Genomic DNA, 16,511 nt, shown 5'->3' with positions numbered 1-16,511 from the left:
AGCAGAGCAGAGGGGCTCAGGCAGAAGCTGATGTAATCAATGTCGGGGGACCCAAGGGGCTTGGAGTGATGGCGGAACAGTGTCAAATGGTCAAGACAGACACAGCAACCTCAGGGGGGCCTTCATGAATTCAACTAGGGCTGGAGCCGTTCCTTACAGGTTTCCAGGAAAGAAAGCTGGTCACAATAGATTGGAGAAGACATGGAGGAGAAGGAGGAAAGAACGGCAAGACTTTCTAGCAGTAGAACTGGCTGCCTTGCTGGGTTCTCCATCATGAGAAGGATTCAGAGTAGATTTGACAGGGAAACGACATCAGAGACTTAAGTATCAAGCTCAGATGCATGACTGCATGTCTCTCCTAAACTTGAGGTTCCACTGCCCCGACTTTACCAGAAATTTTCACACTGACCTCCTAGGGCTTCCACACAGAGCCCCAAACCCCTCTTCACTGCCAGGTGGACCTCATCCCTCAGCTGAGCCCTGAGTGGGAGACCGCAGTTTGATGGAAGCTTAGAAGCTGAGGATTCTAAGAAAACCCACTTCACTCTCTAAGGTTAGGTCTCATCTTCTACAAAACAGGGATAACAATGCCTTCCTTACTATCAATATATTTAGATAAAAAAATCTTAGCACAGTAGTTCAGAGAAGATTAAATGAATCTAAATCAGTAATCTCTTTAAACCCTCTTGATTGGATCATTTCATGTAATACACATTTATAAGTGTCCACTCAAGAGTAGCCATTTTTTAGGCACCAAAATTGTGCAATCCAACATGGCGGCCACTAGCCACAAGTGGCCATTGAACACTCCCATCAGATAGCGCTGGTCTAGGAAATCAGAAGAGAATAGGACAAGAGCTGTGTCCAAGATAATGAATGTGGGGGAGACAAATACAAAATAAGTATAAAGTGTGTAGAAGTTCTGTAATAGAAGTATATTCAGTGTAAGTACAAATGGGACCAAACCTGTGGGGTTGGGGGTCAGGGCAGGGATGATGCGTCATGCATCTATATCATGGTAGTGAGGGAAGCCCTTAGATTGATCACCTATTGTGACAAGATGTGGCTTGCATGTTTTCTACACATGCTCTAGTTTTCTCAACCATTCCGCAAGACAGGTGAAGAAACCAAGGTTCAGAGAGGTGACAAAGTCTGGCCGTTCTCATATAACTCGTAAGTGACAGATCTGAAGTTTTTGTTTTGTTTTTGTTTTCTTTTCTTCTGGCAGCGCCATGTGGCACATGGGATCAAACCCGTGTCCCCTGCATTGGAAGCATGGCATCTTAACCACTGGACCCCCCGGGGAAGTCCCAGATCTGAAGTTTTAACCCCAAAACTATCGGCACCCTTACTCTTCACCTCTATTCAATACTGCCCCATCTTAGCAGAGTCTTTACGGTCTCAAAGCCTGTCCCCAGCCTTCTCTTCAAATTCATTGTCCACCAGTCACAGCTACAGGTGGGAGTCCTAAGTAGAAAGAAGGCAACTTGCACATCTGCCATCACCAATCTTCCCTCCAAACATTTCAACGTTGCTCGTGCTATTTCCAAGTTCATTCCTATCACTTCCCCTGAATGCTTCCCCAGAACCTCTGAACACAGCCTTCAAATGTGTCCCCCCTTTAGTATTAACAGACAAACAGCCACGAGACCAGATGAATGCGTCTGTTAGAATTTGACACTCCGGAAAACAGCCTGGAGCAACTTTAAATAGCAACTGGTGGAATAAACACACCAATGACTCTGGGTGGCCAGGGGATGTGTTGTAAACAGCAATTTAATAAAGAAAGTAAAACCCTGGTGACTGTTTTAAAATCCTCACCAAACACTTTTGGATTAAAGGCAATATTTTTATAGCTCCTATTCCCTGGCTATAAATGTGGGCTTCTTAAATAGCCCTTTCAGAAGCCCAGGTCCAGACCAGGGGACAAGCTGGCGACATCATGCGGCTCCACAAAAAAGGAATTGTTCCACCTCCAAGAAAACTGAGTGAGGCCTGCCTTCCCCAAGGCCCAGGTGGGGAAAGGGCCATCTGCCCTCGTTTATCTTTGATGTGTGTGTGGCTCACAATGTGTTTTTTTCAGATCGCTGCCATTTCTCTTTGGGCTTTTCCTGTTGAGGTTTTGGGGGTGGGGGTCCACCCAAAAGGGTTAGGTCATGTCCGACGTCAATCAGCATTTGGGACAGGGACAAAAATCCTCACCTTGAGAATATTCTCAGATTCAACTCTACCCCCTGACTCCCATCCCTCCTCTTCTTCTAGCCAATCATGCAGACATTGAGTTTCCAGTGTTTTCCCCTGAAGGAGGATGACCTGGAATCGGAACCTCTCCAGGAGGAAAGGAAAGTTCCCGTCCCTGTCTGGCCTCAGGGCCAAGCACCTACAACTTTCCCAGCTCTGAGAGGGATGCTTTCTCAGCGAGGCTCCCCGTGTTATGCATCCAAATGAGCCTCAGGCTCTTTACTCTTCCGTGAGTTGAGATGCTGTTTCCTGGGTCCAGTGCCTTGTTGCTAGGACCTCAGAGGGGAGGTGGGAAGGAAAGGAAGCAAAGCAAAACTGCCCTGCCCTGCACGAGTAAAAATTTTACTGAGCAAATACTACGTGCCAAGTACTATACTAAATGCAAAGTCGAGCTAATCTGACACAGCCCCTGCCCTCTGGGAGCTTATAGCCTAGCTGGAGAGACTGATATCTGGCAAGTAAATCAAATAAAAACATTTAAAAATAAGTAACAAACTGTGATAAGGGCTATAAAGGAAGCAGAGTACTTTGATGGAGAAAAGAGAGCAGGACCTTCCTAGATTATGCAGCTAGAGAAGATATGTCTGAGAAGGCCATCTTTGAGTTCAGACCTGGAGGATAAGCCATAAACTAAACGGCACTAATTTGGGCACACACCAAGTTTAAGAAGGGGTGGGCTATACTGACAGAAAAAAAAGCATGTGGAAAAGCACAGTGCGGGTGGATGGAGAAATGTGAAGATGAGTCAAACCTGATAAAACTTCTCCACAATTGGAGAAAGTCACCAGGAAGAAGCAGGTAAGGTCTCACCAGGTAAGAGGGCCTTGGACATCATGGGAAGAAGCCTGGGCTCGGAGTTCCCTGGCGGTCCAGTGGTTAGGACTCAGTGCTTTCGCTGCCGAGGGCCCAGGCTCGATCCCTGGTTGGGGAACTAAGATCCCACGAGCTGCGTGGCCCAGCCAAAAACAAAAAAGAAGAAGTCCGGGCTTCATTTTAAGTACAATGGAAAGATCTGGAGGGTTTTACATAGGACAGGGACAATCACATCAGTGACATGTGTATCTTTCCCATGAGTTGGGCGGGAGCCCAACTCCATCTCAAGGATGAGATGAGTTAGGATGAGAGCTCTTGCTGACACAACATGGGATGATGGCAGGAGAGAGGTCAAATGTATGTTGAGGTAGAATCCACAGCAGCATTGGCTGCTGATGAGGTTGTGGAGAGGGATGTTGAGGGCAAAGGTGGGTGCCAAAGGCTCCAAATGGCCCCTAGATTTTAGAATTGGCCCACTGAGTGGATGATGGAACACTGACTATGATGGGGAAGACTCAGGACGAATGGGGCTTTTTAAAATTCATTGGGGAATTCCCTGACAGTCCAGTGTTAAGAAGACTCAGTGCTTTCACTGTGGTGGCCTGGGTTTAATCCCTGATAGGGGAACTAAGATCCCATAAGCCGCGCCATGCGGCAAAAAAAAAAAAAAATCATGGGACATTAACAGGGGAAGAATCCAGAACTGAATTTAAAGCATCACGAGTTTGAGATGTCTTTTGAAATACAATTGGAAGCATTACATGGGCAAATGGAGCTGTGAGTCTGAAGGAGGAGAGCCAAGTCAAGAGGTAAGTGTGGGAGAGTCTCAGACAGAGAATTTGAAGCCTTGAGACAGAATAAGGCCCACCTAAGGAGAGCGTGTAGAAGATTAGAGCATCCGGGAGGGAGTCCTAAGGAGGACCAGGCAATAGCAGTGAGAAAGAGGTGAACACTCAATTATTTAATTAAAACAAAAAACGTGGGCTTTAGTGAAATTGTCCTATATGCCACTGTAATGGTGGATACATGACATTACCTTTATTTGTCCAAATCCACAGAGCTATCCAACACAAAAAGTGAACCCTAATATAAGCTATAGACTTCAGTTAATAATAATATATCAATATTCATTCATCAATCATAACAAATATGCCACACACATGCAAGATGGTAACGATAAGAGAAACTGGGGGGCAGGGAGTGAAGAGGAGGTTTCTGGGAGCTCTCAGTACTCTCGGCTCAGTTTTTCTACAAATCTAAAACTGCTCTAGATACAAATGAACTTATTTACAAAACAGAAATAGACTCACAAACATAGAAAACAAACTTACGGTTACCAAAGGGGAAAGGGGGGATGGGGGCGATAAATTAGGAGTTTGGGGTTAACATACACACACTATTTATAAAATAGGTAAACAACAAGAACCTACTGTATAGCACAGGGAACTATACGCAATACTTGTAATAACCTATAATGGAAAAGAATCTGAAGAAATATATATATGTATAACTGAAACACTTTGCTGTATACGTGAAACTAACTCAGCATTGTAAATTAATTATACTTCAATTAAGAGAAGAGGTCGCTGATAAAAAAATAAACCTGGATTTATTTATGGAAAAAAATAAAACTGCTCTAAAAAACAGTTTATTAATTTAAAAAGAAGAAAGCACGGGCTTTCAGACCTGGCAAACAGAAAACAATCAAAAAAAGTGTCAGAGGCTTTCCTGGAAAGAGAAAAGAGCTTAAAACAGTATAGATTTATTCTGAAGAAAAAAGACCATGTTCTTATAAGCCTAGTTTGAACATAGCACAGATCAAAGATCTAAGAGGAATCATTAGCTTTCCACCACTGTTCTGTAACTTGCAATCTCAGAGTAAAGGACCTGAGAAGCTGGCAGAAAGCTTTTTGGATCAATCACAAGATAACTGTAAAACATTGATCCTTTTCCCTTTTTAAATCAAAGCACATGTTTCCCAGATCAAAAGAGTCAATCAGAACTAGATTTTAAATTCTACTCCCACCCTTGGGACCTGAGTGACACTAAACCAATCCACTTAACCTTTCTGAGGCTCAGTTTCAATCATCTATAAAATGGAGAGAATGCAAAAAACTATACTCCAATAATTTTTTTTTTAAAAGTAGAACGCGTATCCCGTGGGCTTGCTGTAAAGACCAGAAATATCTGCCGTTACCATACTACTATAATTTATGGTCAGGATATTCAGATATTATTGCTATTATCATCATCACTATTCTTATTAACCACTGGACATTGTGCTAAGCGCTTATAGTCACTGTCTCGTTTAATCTTTCCAACAGCCCTGTAAAGTTAGTAGCCCTAGTCCCACTATTAAGATGAGTAAAGACTCAGAGAGGTTCAGTGACTTGCCCAAGATCCCACAGCTGCTAAACAGATGAAAGAAGGACGTGAACCTAGCTCAGCTTGTTTCTACAACGCTCTCAAATGCCTGCACGTAGATTGTCCACATCGGTACAAGGAGTTTACATTACAAGTAAAATCTTCATTTTTTATCTCACACTTACATCTCTAGATTATGTTAGACTTTCCTACATCAGTGGTCTTCCTTTGATGTCAGTACATAGGTAGTCTACAAGTGGCTTTAGCAAGAAGGAGATGAAGATGGATTAGACTCATTTTCCTCACTAACGTTCAGAAGGAATCAATCGCCCCTTGATTCTTCCTGTATTGTCTCAAAAAAAAAAAAAAGATAAAATGGATTTGGTCCTTCAGACCTTCCAAAATCTGCAAACCCTGGCCTCCATCTGCACCTGGTCACCCAACAGTGATATGAACGGAGTCAGTTAGCGCGGAGGCCTTTCCCAAGGTCTAACTCACTCCATCTTGGTCGCACCCATGGAGGTCCCTTGCTTGTGTCGCAAAAAGCCTGCCTGGTTCTCAGTACTTTTCCTTAAAGCCCATTGTTTGGGTAAGAATAATTATACCAAGTCTTTCATTATATTTCTCCGTTATTTCTGTACTTCCTTTGAAAGTGTTTTTTAGGTGTTTGGAAAAATTTCAAAGAAAAAAGTGTTGGTTGGTGGAGATATGCAAGATAACAATAGTTTATACGTTACTTTAATTCTTATGGAAAAAATTCACCGTCTTTCTTTTCTTTTCTTTCTAAGGTGTGTTTTCCCAAGAATCTAGTTCTTGGTGAATCTACAAAATCCTACCAGAAGGCCTTATACTTGATCATGGACTGTCCCCTTCGACCGCCTTCGTTACTCTCTGCGAGCAAACCCTTCCCAAGTTCCACATGAGCTGTGTAGTCACGTGAGTGTGAACAGACACAGGTGGTGCTCTGGCATCACACACACACGCACGCACACAATAACTTTCCTAGATTTGTGTGTGTGTGTCACTGAATACATTTCCCAGAACATTAAGTGAACTTCAGACCGCCAAACCAAAGACTTAAATATTGGGGTCTTCACAGACAGACCCCATGCTTCCTGGACTTTAAATTTAAAAAAAAGAAACAAAGAAAAGAAAAAAAGACAACAATGAAACCCTTAGTCCCTTAATAAACTCTGATATGCTCTGAAAAGGCAAGTCAAGTAGGAAAAATTTTCCTAGGAGGAAAGTTTTTTTTAAAGCCTCAAGAAGACACGAGAACAGGGGCCACCTTATGCTGCAGCCAGCAGAGGCATTCCAACGTTCAGTCAGCAGGATTCCAGCCAACCCGCACAGCGTGCTTTTATAAAGGTGGCCCCAGGCACTTCAGGGCAAGATGTGGCTGGGAAGTCTACCTGCCCCCTCGTACTTCAGAGGAGCTGGCACAGTGGCTGTCAGACTTGCCTGAGAGCCATGGCAAAGAATGGACTTGTAATTTACATCCTGCTTATCACCTTACTCCTGGACCAGACCACCAGCCACACGTCCAAGTTCAAAGCCAGGAAGCACAGCAAACGCCGAGTGAAAGGTAACGGGGTCTCTCCGTCCCGCAAAACTCTAGGCTAGCTCAGGGCGGGGAGGAGCTGGACGATGCTCATTTCCAGATTCTTCAAGGACACTAGCTCTGGTGACCGTACCGTGGCTTCAGGTGCATATGGCATTTTCAGGGGACTGAGTGACCTCTTAATTTTCTGGGACAGTTTGATATTTAAAGGAATCAAGTGGTAGGCTGCATTGTATATCTGTATTGTATTCTGTACTGTATATCCTTTGTCAGGTGAGCTTAGGCATGAGAACGCTCTTTGGAGGGTGATAACCTGGATACAACATCAGGTATTTGGAATGAGGGATCAAGTAGAAGAGACTGATTAACAGGGTATACCATTTCACTCGTAGATACTGTATGATGTTCACATAAACCTGCAAGATAACTATAATCTTATTAAATGTGCACTAGAGGATAACGCTATTGGTAATGTGACTTCCGTTTCATCATTAGTTATCATGTAGGTATATTTTCATATCCCTGGCAATATAAGGACAGTCTATACTATATTTTTAAGATTTTAATGTCATAGAGAAGTTGAAACTCTTTCACTTAAAAATATTTCAACAAACAACGTCATGTAGCATTTGAAGACATTTTAATGCAAAACAATCTCCAAGCAAACCCAAATTTGGGGTGGCTTGAATTAGGTTAAGAGATTAAAAAAAAAAAAATCCTGCAAGGAACAATGATGATGGCAATGTATTTGCAATATGCTAAAACCAAATCAAAAGGAAAAGCATCAAGAAAAGTGTGGGGTGATGTTTTATCTCATCCTGAGTCATTTTCATATCAGGATATTTCAAGGTAAATATTAGGACACTATTTCCCTATCAATTTCAATTCATTAGTAACAAAACACACTAAAGATACAAATAACATTAAAGTCTTGATTTAACACAACACGAATGGCTGGTGGGTAAAAGGGAGCTTATCTTGCACCATGTTTTTAAGATTACACAGTGCCCTTTTCCAGGAATATTTATTTATACACTTTAGGTCTGATGCAAAGTTTCTTAAGTGGAATCTTTTTTCCTTATAAAATATTACACTCCTCTGTTATTCCTTTTAATGATAGATTAAAATATTTCTCATGAGTGATGAAGACAGGAAAAGGAGGGAGAGAAGATGTGGAATACTTTTGTTGCCAGCATTTGTTTACCATAAAGAAGGACTTAGCAAAGTGGTGACCACCCAGTAAGGATGCAGGGAGGTGTTTGAATATGTGAGTGTGTGTGTGCGTGCTGTGTGGGCGTTTCTCAGTTGTAGTTCAGGTTATTATGCCCTACCCTCCAAGACACACACACAAGCATGCACACATGCTTTTGTTTGTTTTTTAACAGACGGGTCCACATTTTAAATATCATCCTCCCAAAGCAGTTTTGCTCATTTTTGCTTTGAGATCTGAGAAAGTAGATTCTACAGTAAGTGAAACCATTAGTCTAAACTTGCTAAACATTTCTTTCCCCCATACATTTTTAAAATATTTTAAGTACCTGGAAAGAATACCAAAGTTTATGAAATCAAAAGCGAAAGCCATTTTTTCTCTCTCGATCCTTTCCACAGAATTACCCCCTATTAACTGTTAGGAGATAGTATCCCCAGAGTTTTCTTTAACGTCCGATTAAAAATTGATACTTTTAACAAAATAAGAGTTGGCTATCCAAAGTACTTGGCAGACAAATTAATTGACTTTATCTATTAAATCTTGGATAACCTTAAATATAAGGCATACCTCAGCCCTTTTAACAGCTGCATAATATTCCCTTATGGATGGGTCATGACTTATTTAATCTGTTCTCTCTTGGTGAACTTTTGTGTTCATCAAATCCATCCCTTTATGATCCAATGCCTCAGTGAACTACTTTGTAAACAGATATTGATCCCCATGCTAGAATATTGTGATGATACGCTTCCAGAAGTAAAATTGTAGGTTAATTACACTGTCTGTCAAAATGGTAGCATGAACCCATGCTCTCATCTTCAGCGTATAAGAGCACCCATTCACACCTTGACAACCTGACATCCTATCATCAGGTTAAGCTGCGCCAGCCTAACAAAACCCAAAAACCTTTTAATTTGCATCTCTTTGATGGTTCACAAAGTTGAGGTATTTTTTCATACGCTTACTGGTCATTTATTCCAGGAATTATTTTTGCATTCCTACACTGCACCTGCTTTTGGAGAACAACAATAATAAAATGAAAGGGAGCCTTTTTTAAAAACTCAAAATGGCAGTTGAGTGATTTAGCTCCAAAACCAAGTTTTCCCTGCTATTTGCTTCATAGGTCTCAACAAATTAGGTGGAGCAATGCAAATTATGTTGTAGTCATGAATCAAAAATAAATTTTTTGATTGTGAAATAGTTGTTCCCTGTATTCATTGTCAACAAAACACATCCACATTTCTCACAAAGGACAGAAGCAGAAGCCAAGCCACCTGGATAACGACTTCCATAGTGATCTCCCAAGAGCCTAATAATAATTCATGTGTCTTCATGTTAATTACAATGTTTACAGCTTCCCTATGGAGGCCCTTTATTTAAATAGCATGGAGCAGGAAGCCAAGAGGGACTGGGGGTGACATTTGTATGGTTTACAACTTGTAACTTGGGAGAAAACTTCAGCAGTCTTTGCAAGTCTGGCCTCCAACAGGCGATGGCTTTGCATCCTGAAGGTACCCTTATATTTATTCTGGATTCTATGGTCCCGTTGAGGAAACCCTTGAGTTACTGTCCTTCTCAGCTGAGCTACTGGACGCTTTGAGAATTGATGTCCATCCCTGGATACCCCAGAAGGCATTTCCTAACCCAAATGTGGAAACACCTGGCTTGCAAAGCGTATGTTTAAGGGGAAAATGAGGGACTTCCCCGGCGGTCCAGTGGTTAAGACTCCCCACTTCCACTGCGGGGGGCACAGGTTCGATCCCTGGTCATGGAACTAAGATCCTGCTTGCGGTGCGGTGTGGCCAAAAAAAGAAAAGGGGTGGGAGGGTAAAGTGAATCAGCACATTTGGATTTGGTCCTGTCCTGAAATTCCCTATGTGGTATCCCCACAAAAAGGCAGCTAGGAACAGCCATACCAAGCTTCAAGCATCTTAGCTATTCGAGGCCATGTACTAGGGACCAACCAGGTAAAGGTGGTCACTGTGCAGAAGCAGACGGGAGGGGTGGGAAGAGAACAGACTTGAAGCCAGAGAGATTCAAATCCCAACTCTGCACCTTACTAGCTGGGTGACCTTTGACAGGTTAATTCAGATTTCTGTGCCTCTCTTTCTCCTTTTGTGAAATGATAGCGTCCGTCTCATAGTAATACTGAAAGAATTAACCTCCCGGTGCACAGTATATGGTGGCTTTTAATATTTATTAAGATCTATTATAATTCCTGCCTTTGAAGAGCTCACAAGCTGTCAGTTCCTAAGACAGTCCCCATCAGGTCTGGATTTTTTATTTAGTTAAGGCTGCTCATTTTCTACTACTTACTTATACCCAAGGTTGTTAAAGGACAGCCACGAAGACTAACCTCATCCAGGGACATTCAAGACTAAGTAAATTGCTAATTCCTAATGCAGAAGCATTTTTAGAGGGCTTTTTATCACTGCCTTTCCCTGCTTCTCCATGAAAATCACTGAACCCTGCTAGGAGCCACTATACCTGGAACATCAGCTGAGTACGGATACTGGGGACAGGGGACTGGGGCACCCAATTAAGTCTGAGTGTGAGTTCTACCACTTATCTGCCAATTTAGCTCGTTGAGTTCATTCTCATCCTTCAATGGGAATCTCATTTTCCTCCACTCATAACTATTTTTGAAGAGTAAATGAAAATAACACAGAAGTATTTTGCATGCCATGAAGTGTCCGTTCACTCGGCAAAGATTATGAGACTGATTATGTGCCAAGCTTCATGTTAAACATCGGGAATACCATGGACAACCAGAGAGATGATATTAAGTAAGTAAAGGAAGACGATTATAGATTGCAGAAATTGTGCGGAAGAAAAATAAAGGTTCAAGGAAAGAGATCAGCCAGAGGGATGCTAATGTAGAGAGGATGATCAGAAAGTCTTCTCAGAAGAGGAAGAGGCAGGACAGGAATAAAGATGCAGACGTAGAGAATGGACTTGAGGACAAGGGGAGGGGGAAGGGTGAGATGGGACGAAGTGAGAGAGTGGCATGGACATATATACACTACCAAATGTAAAATAGACAGCTAGTGGGAAGCAGCCGCATAGCACAGGGATATCAGCTCGCATAGCACAGGGATATCAGCTCGGTGCTTTGTGACCACCTAGAGGGGTGGGATAGGGAGGGTGGGAGGGAGGCTCAAGAGGGAGGGGATATGGGGATATATGTATAGCTGATTCACTTCGTTATAGAGCAGAAACTAACACAACAATGTAAAGCAATTACACTCCAATAAACATGTTAAAAAAAAAAAAAAGAAGAAGAGGAGAACTTTAAGCTTGATAAGGAGATGGACAAGAGCTGGGCAAGAGTGTTCCAGGCAGAAGGAACACAAAAGAAGCATCCTGAGATGAGACAGGTTGCTCTAGGATGCATCTGAAATCAACAAGTCTGAAGTCTGGTGATGGAGGGCGAGTCCCACAGGGTGGGGCTGGAGCAACAGACAGGAGCCCCATCCCCCAGAAGGACCTTCTAATATTATTACTCCCACCAAGCCCTTATACATCTTCCTGGCTAACTTATTTTCATGCATTATTTTCCACGTACACTGGGCTCAGTTTCATCAAAATCACCCTCGCCTTAGATTCTGGATTCCAAAGGTTTATTTTATTTTGTTTTATTTGTATCTTGTTTTAATCATATGTTTTTCATTCCTCCTATCCCACCCTACCCTAAAATATCCTCAGAAAAGGATGGAGACCTGAAGACTCAAGTGGAAAAGCTCTGGAGAGAAGTCAATGCCCTGAAGGAAATGCAAGCCCTGCAGACAGGTGAGATCCCATCTCATCTCAAACGAGATAGGAAAAGAAACTGTGATTTGTCAGCAATTCAAACCATATAGAGAGTACGTGTTGAGTTGTAAGCGACATTTTTTTAAAAGAGACATTGACAAGCCAGAGACGTGTCCAGGAGAAAGGATCTAAAAGCTGGGGAGATGACTGTTTGGGGAAATTAGCTTGATTTTCCACTCCCTACTACTGTAAATGGGTGGTATAGAAATAAAACCAGGCATTTCAATAATACATTTTAAAAGTCCGTCCATAATTCTTCTTTAATGGGCAATGAAAGAAAACTGAAGAAGTATTAGCTAGCTAAAATAATCAGCATTATTTAGATGTTTACTAAGTGCCCATTGGGAGATCGCCGAGGTTGAACTGAACACAGGATCAGAGGACTCACTCCCGACAAGTAGGGCAACACATGCAGAGAAGACCAGTGGTTAGAGCCACAGCTTGCCAGCAGAGGGCAGCATCCAGTGTTCCTTTTTCATGGAGTAGCGCTCCTGGCAGCCTATGCAGCTGTACCCACTGCTGTCCAGGAGCTACTCTGCTGGCTCCCAGGGCAAGGAAAAGAGAGCCACACTAGGTAAGTTCAGGAACATCCCTGGCTTGTAAGGTTCACATCCTCAGGAATGAATACTCTCATAGGAACTCCAAAAGCAGAGCTTTGAGGGTCTCACAAGAGAACTGCCCAATTATAAGACTTACTACCTTCAAGGAGGACTGAAGTTACAGCTTTTCCATCAAGTATTTATAACTCCCAGGCCAGCTGTATGTTACTGATCCTGAGTCATTTTTACCATAAGCAACGTTGCCTAGTAACACTGGTGACAGGGCCCTTTATCAGGTTTCCAGGGGAACAGAATTAGAAAGTTAAAGGACGGCCAAATGCGGTTGCAGAAGGGGAGAGTTTTGTTAACCCTCTAACCACAGTTGGGGACTATAATAATACTTTATAAACATTAACGCATTAATCCTCCAACAATTTATCAGATGCTGCTGCTATGATTATCCTCATTTTACAGATGAGGAAACTGAGGCACAGAGAAATGAAATAATTTTTCCAAAGCTTACACAGCTAGTAAATGTCAGAACTGACACCTAAGTCCAGGCACTACAGCCCTGGAGCCTGACTCTCCAACGTTATGCCTCGAAACTTTCTTTCTATTTGTTTTATCCTGGGTAAGACAAACAATATTACCAGGGCTCAGTTATCTGCATAAGAAAAGCCCTATCGCTCCACATGCAAACTCACTTTTGTTTTTGTTTGTTTTTTAATAATTGTGGCACACCAACCAGTTCCAAAAGTTCCAAGGAAATTCAGCACATAATGGAGCTACACAAACTAGCGAACATGTATATATTCAAGCAGCAGGAGGCTAAAGGCCAGGGTTTAAGGGTGAGGCAGACCTGGGTTTCCGTAGTTGTGATCTTATGTGATGGGTAAGTCACCTTTTTATAGGCTAAGTTGTTAATAAGTAACAACTTCTTTAAGCTTCACTATCCTGATATGTAAAGATGGGCATAATGAAAACTCACTTCATGGGATGGTTGTGATTATGACATGAGTTCATTTATGTAAAGTACTTGGCACAGTGTCTGACTCATACAAAGTCTTTAGTACATGCTAACTCACCATTGTCACTGCACATCATTCATTCCACAACTATTTAATGCTATTGGCCAGATCCAGTCCTGGATTATTATACTACAAAAGCATCTTAATATGTCAAATTTCACATCTTTACAGTCTGTCTCCGAGGCACAAAATTTCACAAGAAGTGCTACCTTGCTTTGGAAGGCTTGAAGCACTTCCACGAAGCCAACGAAGACTGCATTTCCAAGGGAGGGACGCTGGTTGTCCCCAGAAGCTCCGATGAAATCAATGCCATCCGAGACTATGGTAAAAGGAGCCTGCCGGGGGTCAATGACTTTTGGCTGGGCATCAACGACATGGTCACAGAAGGCAAGTTTGTCGATATCAATGGAGTCGCCATCTCCTTCCTCAACTGGGACCTTGCACAGCCTAACGGTGGCAAGCGGGAAAACTGTGTCCTCTTCTCACAGTCAGCCCAGGGCAAATGGAGTGACGAGGTCTGTCGTAGCAGCAAGAGGTACATATGTGAGTTCGCCATCCCCTGATAGACCCTTCTTGAATGTGTCTCCCAAGCAAGATCCGTCATGATTTATAGGCTGATGGATCCCAAGAATAAGTCAAAATTGTCCTCCCTCATGGGACTCTGTGTTCACAGGAATACAAGAGTCAGCCAGTTTTGCTACCACATTGTATTGTGATTTTGCCCTCCCTGGGGTATGGGGGAGCAGAAAATAATGATCTAGCCATGTACACACTGTTAAAGGGGCTTCTGCAAAATGGGCTATCAGACCTTTCTCACTCCTGGTCCCTCCTACTTGTATCGACCAGGTTAGTGTTAAAAATACAACAGCCAGAAAAGCAAGCTTAGACGACCTGGAAGATTTTCTCTTAAAAGTTTAGGATATATTTGATTGATGAGGTGCTACATAATCCAAAAACTTTTCAGTCTGATGTTCAATCTGTTCCATCCTAATGATAGTATCATATTAGTCCATCACCCTTTCTTTGAGTTGCAGCATCCCGACGGGACTAGTATCTTCTCTGTCACATCAAAACATGAACGTCTCAGAGAGGTTCTGATTTAATTCCATTTTCTTCAAACCCATCCTACTCCCCCCAGCCCTCCAGCCATATACACATCTTTTTTTTTTTTTTTTTTTTTTGGAAGTTCCAAGTAAAGATCTGGAAGGAAATATTAAGGCAGTATTGGTAACCCTAAGACAGAACAGAGTAGCAGATTGTATAGAAAAAGAAAATTTTAAAAAGTCTACTTTTTCCCTGCATTAACATCTCTACCTGACTTTATGAAATCAAGGGTGGATATGACATGTTAGTTTCCTTTTTTTTAACATATTTTACATACTTATATATATTTAACAATCATATATTTAAGTCTATTATGAGCAATCTATATTTGGAGGTTGAAAGCTGGATTTAAATAATATTATTTTGGAGTCACATGTCTATGTTATTTTTTATTATTCTGCTATTCCCACTAAATTGTTTCACTAGATTGTGTAAAGTAACGTCATTGCTTAATATGAAATTACGAAGTCAAGACTTGGGGGAAATGGGCTTCTTAGGAGCAAACAATTCTAAGTATATTCTGTTTTTCAAATAAATGTCTTTTTTTTTTCTTTAAATGCTGATTGTGTTTTGGGAGCAAAATCCTTCTCTACAAACTTTAATTATGTATGCTTGGAATTAAGTTTTAGTTCTTTACATTGCACAATAATAAAGCCTGAATTCTGATCAATGTGGATGTATGTGGGTATTGATTACAGTTATTTAAACTATGTTGGTTTATATCAGACTTGGCAAAATTCAGGGGGAAATACCCTGGATTTAATCAAACCGGTGATTTAGATGTACTACAAGGATAGTTTTACTTGACAATAAAGAAGTAAAGTCCATGAAATTCCCTGGTGGTCCAGTGGTTAGGATTCAGCGCCTTCACTGCTGGAGCCTGGGTTCCATCCCTGGTCAGGGAACTAAGACCCCAGAAGCGGCACAGCGCAGGCAAAAAAAAAAGTCCAGGGAGAGGAGGAGACTTAAAAACAAAATTTGTATCTGCAATTAGTTTTGGTTGATGCTGGCCAACTTCCTACGCCAACAGAACCACAGTCTCCTTAAAGATAATGACAATAATGAGATTCATAGATAGTATGAGTAGCATATTCTAGACACTGTGCTCAATTTTACATAATTCTCATTTATCTTTGGAAAAATCTAGGGATTTAGGCTCTAGAATTATTTCATTTCACAAAAGAACAAACTGAAGAAGAGAGGTGTGGTAATTTGCCCTAAATCACCCCCAGGATTAGTGAAGTTGTGACCAGAAGCCAAAAGTTGACTCAGATTCTACATCCTTAGCAACTCAGAAGGAGCTGTGACAAGGTCAAGTCTGTTCAAACAGGCAATGGAAGTGGACTCTAATCCATCTCCCTGTTCCCTCATGTGGGATAACAGTTTGGGCCAACACCTGACCTTGATGGGGCATTCAGTCTGAATCTGCTTCAAAAGGGTTAAATAAAGACAACTCCGGTTCACACAAGTCAGTGTCAGAGTTTGGGTACCTAGGAGATGGTGATAGATAAGGTCATGTTCCCCCAAATGCCCCAACCAGAAAGCTCCAGAGAAGCTTAATTCAAAGGAACAGAGGAAGGTTAGTTAGTGAGGGCAAATCAAGATGAGTTACCAAGACAAGGGGCAGATGGATGGGAGACAGAGCAAGATTGGAAGGAGTAGATTAAGAGATTATCTGGTTTGCCCAGGGTCAGACTCATGACCTTGACTTTATTACTTAGCCAACATATCAACCAGAAGCCACACCCACTCCTTGGAAGCTGCCTGGACTATAACATAACGAATTCTGAAACTTGGTAGAAAGAGTGCCATGAGCAATTAGCAATGTCTCACAAGTTCATGAT

The 16,511-nt window shown here is 41.9% G+C and overlaps 1 protein-coding gene across 1 annotated transcript; it reads left to right on the top strand.

The window, feature by feature from the left end:
• Positions 1-6,888: 6,888 nt before the first annotated feature.
• On the top strand, positions 6,889-14,126 carry CLEC3A (C-type lectin domain family 3 member A). The gene is made up of 3 exons (XM_029237512.1): positions 6,889-7,003; positions 11,892-11,975; positions 13,735-14,126. The coding sequence occupies exons 1-3, from the start codon at positions 6,889-6,891 to the stop codon at positions 14,124-14,126; spliced, it is 591 nt and encodes a 196-aa protein (XP_029093345.1).
• Positions 14,127-16,511: the final 2,385 nt, after the last annotated feature.

Source organism: Monodon monoceros, unplaced genomic scaffold (genome assembly GCF_005190385.1).
Source record: "Monodon monoceros isolate NGI ecotype Baffin Bay Population unplaced genomic scaffold, NGI_Narwhal_1 Super_Scaffold_10, whole genome shotgun sequence".
Lineage (NCBI taxonomy): Eukaryota > Metazoa > Chordata > Mammalia > Artiodactyla > Monodontidae > Monodon > Monodon monoceros.
Note: the sequence above shows the minus strand (reverse complement) of the source record. Positions and strands in the feature narration are given on the sequence as shown.

Bases quoted from the DNA above. Each gene is read 5' to 3' on its own strand.
- CLEC3A (XM_029237512.1), top strand. From the start codon at position 6,889: ATGGCAAAGAATGGACTTGTAATTTACATCCTGCTTATCACCTTACTC. The intron at 7,004-11,891 runs GTAACGGGGTCT...AAATATCCTCAG, and splicing joins CAGCAAACGCCGAGTGAAAG to AAAAGGATGGAGACCTGAAG. The intron at 11,976-13,734 runs GTGAGATCCCAT...ACATCTTTACAG, and splicing joins AATGCAAGCCCTGCAGACAG to TCTGTCTCCGAGGCACAAAA.